Raw genomic sequence first — 9,297 nt, 5'->3', positions numbered from 1 at the left:
TAAGCAAGCTGTATTGCAAACTGCGTTGTCCTTACAATGGAGTANCGTCAGAACTCTCGGGAGATTACATGCAGGATCCTCAAATGCTGTATACAACATCGTATCAGGTGACGAATCATGGATATACGCGTACGAACCCGAAACAAAAAACCAGTCACGAGTTTGGGTGTTCGAAAATGAATTAAAGCCAACAAAAATTGTTCGTTCACGGAGTGTTGCAAAAAAAATGGTGGCCACGTTTGTCTCCAAAACCGGCCATGTTGCGACTATTCCTCTTGGGGGACAAAGAACGGTTAATGCAGATTAGTATGCTAGCATTTGTTTGCCACAGGTCGTTTCTGAACTCCGTAAAGAGAACTGCAACCGCCGCATCATCCTCCATCACGACAATGCGAGTTCTCACACCGCGCACTGAACAAAGGAGTTTTTAGAGCAAGAAAACATAGAATTATTAGTCCATCCGCCGTACAGCCTCGACCTAAGCCCTAATGATTTCTATACTTTCCCTTAAATAAAGAATAAATTGCGTGGTCAGAGATTTTCATCACCTGAAGAAGCTGTGGAAGCCTACAAAACGGCCATTTTGGAGACCCAAACTTCCGAATGCAATGGTTGCTTCAATGATTGGTTTCGTGTATGGAAAAATGTGTCAAATTTCGCGGAGAATACTTTAAAAAGCAATAAATACATTTTTAAATAGTAATGTTGTTTCACTTCCTTGATTCCCGAAATTTTCAGTGCCGCCCTCGTACAATGAGTACTTTTTAAAATGACGTAATCATATTTTGTTTACATATCAAATTTTATTTATTTTACGAAAAAATAGCTACTATAATAGATTTAAAATGTACTTACGCGTGATAAGAAACATTTCTTGTGTGACCGGAATAATTTTTGCAATAAAGTACGGCGCATTTACCCATTTTTCGTGATATTTTTACTCTTCGAGAGCTCGCGTCATACTGACAAAGTGACAACCTGACAACATTTACCATGGCTAATTTAGCCTTGGTAAGTGCTAGCGGGGTAAAGACGAAAATGTCACTCGTTACGCGTCCAGTGGTTTATTCGTCCAAGTCTACATACCTTCAATTGTAGTTTTAGCAACGCCTCCAAACAACATAAGCAGAATTCCTCTCTTGACCTCATTGTTCCCGTGAATACTCGGGAACAAGCTTGTGATCAGATTGTTGTATAAATTTCGATCTCGAGACATCTCATATACCTAAAACAATATTATTATTTGTGTATTTAATAACTAGAAAATTTGTGATTCAGCCTATATTTAACGAACAGACGAAAGCAAGTCAAGCTAAGCACTGAAGCATCTTAATATAGTTGTAATAGAGGCGATTTTGCAATAAAAAGGTCGATTTTATTTGTATAGATCGCACAGCAAGAGTTGAGGCCTATCAACACAAGCAAAGATTTATATCTGACGCTTGTCGCGCTGAAGTTTTGCGTATTCTGACTTCAAATGTCCTGTATTCAAATTTTAAATCAGTGTGAGTATTTGCCTCAATTTTTGTTGCGCGACCTATATCATAATAATCTTACCTTATCCCACTCCTTATCAGTCATTTGTTTTCTCATGTCTTCGGTGGTCAAATCGTCTGTAGCGAGCTCTGCAGTACCAAAACGTCGCGATATAGCTTGAACACTGCATGCGAGGAAGGCTGTCCTGGAAAAAGATACGATATTCAAGTCATTAAAATTATAATTTGGTTAAAATGTGGAAAGCTAGAGGATTCATAGAGGAGCCAGGGCCTTTTAAACAGCGACGAGTCTCTGAACATGTCTGTAAAAGTCATCCGACGTTGCCGCTCGACCATTGTGGTGAGCCCACACGAAATTCTTGCCTAAGCTTAGTACGAGGGGCTAACGGGATTATTAGTAATTTGTGCATACGAATCTTTTACGCACGAATTGATGTATCCGTGCTAAGTCTCACGCTCACGCCCAATGAAGTTACAATATCTATGTATCGTCAGTACGTGGGCATCCACTAAAACTTACGCGGTGTGAAAAAGTCACATGCATGCGCTTGCTCATACTATTTTTTGCTTTCGCCAGTCGCCAAGTTGAGTTTTAGTAGAAGAAATTGAGTCTAAAACATTTACTTGTAATGTAGTTCCCTGACTCCTAAAGCCTTCAGGCCCTTGATGCCTTCTATCAACGTCAACTAGTGAGCTTGTGGCGACATTGATCAACACGCCACTACAGTCATCACACAACAGATGGCGCTGACACCTACCTTGCTACGGCATAGCCATACAAACCTGCATCGCGGTGTCAGAGTTTCTGCAGACTAGCATACATAGAAAACACGAAATGGTTAACAACCGGACCTTTAGGAAGGAAGCATTAACGCCTTAGGTACCTTATTGTGGTATTTTTAATCCCACAAGATTGTGCCAATGTATCTGACTAAAGCCCGGTCTCCGAGCACGTAGAATTGTGTCCAATGACCTCAAGCTAGCCATCCTTATCGCTCGCGCGTAATCATGTTGCTGCCGCGCTCGCACACTCACTGCGGGCGCCCGTCGCACTGTCGCGACAGCAATATAATTACGGGCGAGCGATAAGGACGGGTAGCTTGGAGTTATTGGACGAAAATCTACGTGCTCGGAGACCGGGCTTTAGTCACTAGAGGATACACTTACTTGTAATGTAGTTCCCTGACTCCCAAAGCCTTCAGCCCCTTGATGCCTTCCATCTGGCCCTCGTTGGCGTGCCGCGTCCGCGTGGTTATCTCGGCCTTCGCCCCCGGGAATGAGAGGGAGCCTACGTCCGGGACTACTATAAGTGTCCCCGTGAAGTCGTATCTGTCACCAGCCTGTGGAAATTAATGAAATTAGAATAGAATGTTTAAGCATGAATTTAGTAAGTTCTTAATACATTTTCTTTTTTAATAAATATCCTTGGACATTTTACACTGCGCTTCTAGTCCCAAACTAAGCAAAGCTTGTACTATGGGTACTAGACAACGAATATAAACATACTTAAATACTTTTTTTTGTAAATACATACATATTATACATAGAAAACGCCCATTTGTCTAAAAAACAAGTTTAGTACTAGGTAGGTAATGCTTGCCTAAAATGCGTTTAGAATCAGTAGATTCTTTTTATTACAGCAGTAGTGTACTTTATTATCTAAACTAGACATTTTTCAGATATTGCTCAGAAACTGTAAAATGGTTGAACTTGGAACATTAACTCAATACCTGTGGTGATTGTCTATAGGTTTTTTCGGGTTAAATGACATTCCTTCACATTAATTTCCAGTTTCTGAACACCATGATCAGAGTCTCATCAAGGCAAGACTGGGTAGGCAGGCTTACTGGGCAGATTTGTACCACCCTAGACTGCACTATACTTAACATCAGGTGTGATTGATATCAAATAAATAAAATCCCCTTACTTATATCATACTAGGTATAGTAAGAATGTAAACTCCTAATTATAAGAAACTGACATACTTTAAAAAATTTTGTTTGTAAAATAATTACATAAATCTGTTTACTACATACCTGAACAGATTCCACAGCCTCAGCCCTTAATATTACTTCCAAGGATCGTGGAATGCAGCCCCTCGGTAGTTCAGCTTGTGTCTCCTGGATCCGTATCTTTTGGAAATCCACGAACACTGACTTGTCTGCGTCAAGCATGAACCTTCGCCTGTTTGCACATACTGGATTTCTGCAGATGGTTGGGATTGTGTACTGGAAATACAAAATTAATAATTTATTGTGGACATGGTTTCCAGTTTGGAGTCAAATTAATTTCTAATTGAAAAAGAAAATTGTTTGGTACGAAAATAACAAATAAAAAGGAAAAACTTAAGGATGGCACCAAAGTAGGTAGTCTAGGTAAATTTATGATAAAAGAATAACAAGTTGGAACCATGAAATATATCAAAAAGGAATTAAATAACCACCTTAAATTGCTGCTCCACATTTTTTATGACCGTCTGGCAGTCTAAGCAAACAAATGTGCCCAAAACTAGTTCCGGGTGCACAGGGTGTGTCCTCACAATCTGACCGGATATCCTGATCAACGTGCCAATCTTAGAAGTGGTCAGCTCCCTCACTTTATGTCTCGTTGGCACATCAACGAATGAAACGTAACATTCTTTGTCCTGCAGATCTTTTTTCATACCACTATCGGCCAGACTCAAAACATAATTCAATATGGCCTGATTTAAAAACGGATATATCCTGTAATACTCCTCGATGATCGTGGTAGCGAGATTCTGGTTGTACTTCTCTACATCGTCGAAGCTGACTTCTAAGGTGCTAAGTTCAGGTTTCAGAAGTTCTTTTGACTGTTTTTCATATTTTAGCTCATCGTCTTCTTTGAATCTGTGGAATTAATCACAGTTGCGTCTTGAGAAGGATGCTCATTTTATGAATGAAAACAAATACATTAAAGTCGGATAACCTCACTTTTACAAACTGGCAAAATGTAAACATTTGCATTAAGACCACCTATCAATGACCAGAAAAGTATAATGAGGGGTCTCGTAACATCTTATTATTAAAAATTAAGCAGTAAATACTCACTCTTCTAAGAAATCTTGAAAAAGCTTCTGGCATCTGACTCCAACCTCATCTTTTACTTGACTTTGGGTAGCATAAGTGTCGGCTACATCCATAATTCACAGGTTTTGTGTTTATCTAGGTGTTTAATTAATTATTTATCAAACACAAGATTTAACGCCGAAGATAATCACTATTTTTTCACAGTAAACAAAGAGATTTTGGTTCACATCCATCGACTTGCGCGATCACCGAATGGGCAACATCAAACCACTTAATGAAATCTCACACATAAATCACATCTAAGTGTATACTTTTCTCATTTTATCCTATCAAATTAGAAAGAGAGGTCAATATGTCTGACGAACGATATCACAATGGGTTTTGATGGTACCACTGCTGAAGTAGCTGTTATGACATTTTGGCGGGAATGTTTCGTGTTTTGTTCGTTCAGAAATTAACTGCACTTTTTATTTTGTCGATTTAATGCGTTTTGTTCACAGACGTATAGACGCTGATGTCAAAGTGACAGTGACATTGTGTTGTTTTCTTCCGAATTTCGGGAAACATAACCTCAAAAATACATAAAATAAATATTTTTAAAAATGAACGAGGATAAAGTTACATTTCTAATTAAAGCAGCTTCATCTTTATCACAAACCCAAAATGATCAGACGAAGACATTGCTGAGAAGTTATTATTTGTGAGTTATTTTAGTTGCGAAGCTTGTTGTACTTATTTCATTGAATTAACATAAACATTTTTTTCTATTTATTTTAAGGATGCGGTGTAGAGAGTTGTCGAAAAACCATGGCCTTCCAGATAAGCACTTCTCTTCAAAAGTTCGATGTTCAAGGTGTTTCATAGAATGGAAAAAAGGCACAGAAACAACAGTAAGTATAAAGATGCTCTAAATCAATTTTTATGTATTTAATACATTAAAAACTGCACAGTATCATTTATGGACGGTTTTATAAGTCCATGTATATGTATTTGTAAAGTTAACCAGTATTTTCTTTTTCTAAATTTTAGGTTAAACCTATAAAACTAAGTAAAGGACAGAAGCGGAGAATAAAACAATTAAAAGCAAACAAAAATAACAAGGAGGAGTATGTTAAAACTAGACAACAAATGTTAAACAGTAATGAATTAGTAAGTATCTCTAAAATCCATCTTAAATTCCATAAAACTTACCAATAAAGTTTAGTAATCTAAAACTTTTGTTATTTTTCAGAAACAAATCTGTACTTTTTGTAAAAATAGTACAATCACACCAATTCCAAAACCTGTAAAGCCAAAAGTAATTCCAATAAATGAAGGTGCTAAAATCACAGAAGAAAAATTAAAAGAGAAGATTCAGCCAAATACAAAGACAACCAACACCAATAAACCTAAAAATCAATTGAAGAAAGCTGAAGTAGATGTGTATGCTAAAACAAAAGAGATATTTTCTCTATCAAATAAGAACAACACCTTACAAGGAAGTGTTAAAGAACAGAAAGTTATCAAAAACAATAAGAAGAAGAAAGACAAGTTTGCTGGTTTGTGTCAGCAGGCTGTTCTGATGTCAGCAAAGCTTAAACAGGAGAAAGAAAAACAAAACAAATTGAATTTATTCTTGAAGCCATCATCATGATGAAGATACTAACTGGTTAGGTGTTTTAATACTTTCATATTTATGTACTAAGTATTACTTTATTTAATTTTTAGTAGTTTACCTATCAATATTTTATGTTACACTAGTGTAAATAAAATATGTCTATCAATAGATTATTTATTGTCTTATTTATTCACAATCATAAAAATATTATATTGTCATTTCTTCTTCCTTATCACAATTAAATGTATATCCATAACATTAGTGTTAGTATGTCCAGTGAAAACATGTAGTTCACCATTTCTAAATCTTTTGTAGAAGTTGTAAGAATCACTGTTATTTAGATAATCATTTATATCAATATTAACTTCCTTAGACTCTGATACTAAGTCCAGATATCCCATAGCACCTGCTGCATCTGTAGGCCCATCTATGCCATCTGTTCCTGCACTAAGAAAATCGACTTCAAAATGGCTGAATTTGTCTTTGATTTTGTGGATAATGTTGGAAAATTCCAAAGACAGCTGTTGGTTTCTCCCTCCTTTTCCCTTTCCTTTCACTTCTACAGTTATTTCTCCCCCCAACACTAAACAGACATCCTTATGTTTTAATAAATCCATAACCTTATCATCTTCAATAAAGTTTGTGCTTATTCCTGGAATATTCAGCAAATCCATTGAACTTTTAAATTCTTCTTTATTCAGTGTACCTTCAATAAGCTTGCAGAATAGTTCAGCTAATTTAACATACTCCTGAGCTACAATTTCAATATTACCGATCACTTGGTGTGATAAACATATTGGTAAATATCCAAGTTTCTCAGCTTGATTAGCTGCTTCATGAATGCTTACTTTATTCGAGCCAATGATGTAGTTGTTCACATTATCTTTGGGAAATTCTTTTGGTTCATTAAATTCATTCAGTATAGTTTTAACAGAAAGAGGTAGCTGCTCATAAAGGTTGTACTTTTTAATAATATCTGCAGCTGCATTTGGATCGTCATTATTTTCTGTTGTAGGACCACTAGCTATTAAGTCTAGAGGATCTCCGACTATATCAGAGAGGATCAAAGACACAACTTGAGCTGGTTGAGCTCTCATAGCTAATTGTCCTCCTTTTAGCTCAGATATTCTTTTTCTAACTGTGTTCAGTTCCACTATATCTGCCCCTGCGTTTGCCAGTTTCTTCACTAGTCCACATTTCTCTTCTAAAGTTATTGGCTCTCTTGGTAACGGCAAAAGTGAGGACCCACCGCCTGATATCAAGACTATTAGTAAATCATTTGACGTCAAACTAGAGACTAATTTCTTGACTTTTATAGCAGTAGCTTCAGCATTTTTGTCTGGCAGATTGTTCTTAGCACCTTCACTGTACCGGACATACTTGTTTATGACCGTTTCACTTTTACTTCCATCAGGTATGCTTACAATTCCATGCTTGATTTTTCCACCAAGTATTTTTTCAAGTTCTTTTGCCATATTCTGCACCGCCTTGCCTGTTCCTACTAGGAATACATCTTTATTTTGCAAGTTGTAGCTATCACCTGCTATTATTAACTTTTCAGTAGTAGCATTGTAATTAATTGTGTTTCTAATTAATTTGTCCGGTTGCACTACTGAAACTCCACTACGGAATATTTGCACCAAATCACTAAAGGTCGCCTTTGACATGGTGTAAGAAAAACAAAACTTCTGACTGTGGATAGTTCGCCAAAAGACTGGAAACTGAATACGATAACAAAACATTCTAATTTTACGATGGTATTTCTTAGTAATCAGTTGCGAGAGATCAAATAAGCTATCAACATTATGATAAAAAGTACTTTTGCTAAGTGGTGAGTGATATTAACTATTGTTATCAAAACAAAAATAAACTTTGATAACAAATGTCAATGTCATCGTTGATCAGCTGTTTTTGTTGGTATCCTTCCGTTTGGCCAAATTACTTTTCGCCAAATTTCACTTCGCAAACAACTTATCGCCAAAGTTTCATTTCCCAAATGAACTTTTAGCAACTGTACTTTTCGCAACTAATTCATTTGGTCAAATTATCATTTGGCAAAATTTTATTTGGCAAATGTTTTATTTTGTCAAATATTAAATCCCAAATAATTTGTTTGGTCAAATTGACACTTCGTACATACGTACGTACATACCTACGTACGGACATACGTACCCACCGTTACCCACAAATCAAAGCATAAGGCAGATGATCATGGTTTTCACAAGAATTTTATGTAAAACAAAGAGATTGCAGAAAATAGTATGGTTGCAGAAAGTAGGTATCGCAGAAAATAGTAGGTTAGGTTAGGTTAGAACAGTGACCCTTAACGCGCGAAGGCGAGCGAAGCGTGCCGCGGGCCCGCGGCGCCCGCGGCAGCGGCCGCCGAGCGCTAGAATCACCTCTATTGTTTAATGAATCATTTGGAAATTTCGATAAAAGGAATGAAATATGAAACTTAATTTAGAACAAATTTTATATTATCTACCCACTAAACAAAATAATAACCACAAGCTAATTTGTAGTCCATTCTATGCGACAATCAAATTATTTTGTAAATAATTTGCTAAACAATAATATGCCAAAAACGACATTTGCGAAATAAAAGTTTGCAATAAGTTGTTTTGCCAAATGAGAATTTGCCAAATGAAAATTTGCGAAACGTTGTTTGCGATGTGATAATTTGGGAAACGTTTTTTGGCCAAACATTAGTAATCCGTTTTTGTTACTTATGGTTTATTTATTTTCTAAAAGGTGATTTTAATAATTTGCCTATTTAGTAATACCTACGATAGAAGTAGAAGTTACTGCGTTAAATATTTATATTATACATTCAATATAACCAATTTATGAACAATTTGTGCAAGAAAAATTTGACCGTCAGGTGCCTGTAACGGAATGCAATTAACTGTCATTGATAGTTCTAAAAACGCTATATCCACAGGTTCACTGGATCACTACAGATTATTTGCTCATGATGTCTCTTCGCTCCCACGTAAACACCTGTTCAAGTCGTGGAATACTCACTGGGTTAACTCCAAGAGATACGTAGGCAGATATTATGCTGATATCCAACAGGATATTCCCTCAAGACCCTGGTTTTTCAAGCACCGCCACTTACCAAAAAGAACAGTGTCCATTATCTGTCGCCTGCGTATAG

At 36.6% G+C, this 9,297-nt stretch overlaps 3 protein-coding genes across 3 annotated transcripts; 1 reads left to right on the top strand and 2 right to left on the bottom strand.

Annotated features, from left to right (window-relative positions):
- Window positions 1-1,078: 1,078 nt before the first annotated feature.
- Mcm6 (minichromosome maintenance 6) lies at window positions 1,079-5,491 on the bottom strand. The gene is made up of 6 exons (XM_028319567.1): window positions 4,565-5,491; window positions 3,940-4,363; window positions 3,533-3,724; window positions 2,664-2,836; window positions 1,558-1,681; window positions 1,079-1,225 (listed from the first exon to the last, which is right to left on the bottom strand). Exons 1-6 carry the CDS (start codon window positions 4,654-4,656, stop codon window positions 1,079-1,081), a joined length of 1,152 nt encoding a protein of 383 aa, XP_028175368.1. The 5' UTR covers window positions 4,657-5,491.
- On the top strand, window positions 4,547-6,413 carry LOC114363756 (uncharacterized). Its single transcript, XM_028319573.1, has 4 exons — window positions 4,547-5,243; window positions 5,322-5,433; window positions 5,573-5,692; window positions 5,775-6,413. Exons 1-4 carry the CDS (start codon window positions 5,146-5,148, stop codon window positions 6,174-6,176), a joined length of 732 nt encoding a protein of 243 aa, XP_028175374.1. The 5' UTR covers window positions 4,547-5,145; the 3' UTR covers window positions 6,177-6,413.
- Window positions 6,301-7,991, bottom strand: LOC114363754 (glycerate kinase). Its single transcript, XM_028319572.1, has one exon. The coding sequence runs from the start codon at window positions 7,880-7,882 to the stop codon at window positions 6,356-6,358; it is 1,527 nt and encodes a 508-aa protein (XP_028175373.1). The 5' UTR covers window positions 7,883-7,991; the 3' UTR covers window positions 6,301-6,355.
- Between the last annotated feature and the right edge of the window lie 1,306 nt (window positions 7,992-9,297).

Source organism: Ostrinia furnacalis, unplaced genomic scaffold (assembly GCF_004193835.3).
Source record: "Ostrinia furnacalis isolate ACB-3 unplaced genomic scaffold, ASM419383v2 OfSCF7265, whole genome shotgun sequence".
Classification (NCBI taxonomy): domain Eukaryota; kingdom Metazoa; phylum Arthropoda; class Insecta; order Lepidoptera; family Crambidae; genus Ostrinia; species Ostrinia furnacalis.
The sequence above is the reverse complement of the archived record's forward strand: the minus strand, read 5'-3'. Positions and strand labels throughout refer to the sequence as shown.

Bases quoted from the DNA above. Each gene is read 5' to 3' on its own strand.
- Mcm6 (XM_028319567.1), bottom strand. From the start codon at position 4,656: ATGGATGTAGCCGACACTTATGCTACCCAAAGTCAAGTAAAAGATGAG. The intron at 4,364-4,564 runs GTGAGTATTTAC...TTAATTCCACAG, and splicing joins TTTCAAGATTTCTTAGAAGA to ATTCAAAGAAGACGATGAGC. The intron at 1,682-2,663 runs GTAAGTGTATCC...ATCTTTTTCCAG, and splicing joins GTCAGGGAACTACATTACAA to GACAGCCTTCCTCGCATGCA.
- LOC114363754 (XM_028319572.1), bottom strand. From the start codon at position 7,882: ATGTTTTGTTATCGTATTCAGTTTCCAGTCTTTTGGCGAACTATCCAC.
- LOC114363756 (XM_028319573.1), top strand. From the start codon at position 5,146: ATGAACGAGGATAAAGTTACATTTCTAATTAAAGCAGCTTCATCTTTA. The intron at 5,434-5,572 runs GTAAGTATAAAG...TCTAAATTTTAG, and splicing joins AAAAAGGCACAGAAACAACA to GTTAAACCTATAAAACTAAG. The intron at 5,693-5,774 runs GTAAGTATCTCT...GTTATTTTTCAG, and splicing joins TGTTAAACAGTAATGAATTA to AAACAAATCTGTACTTTTTG.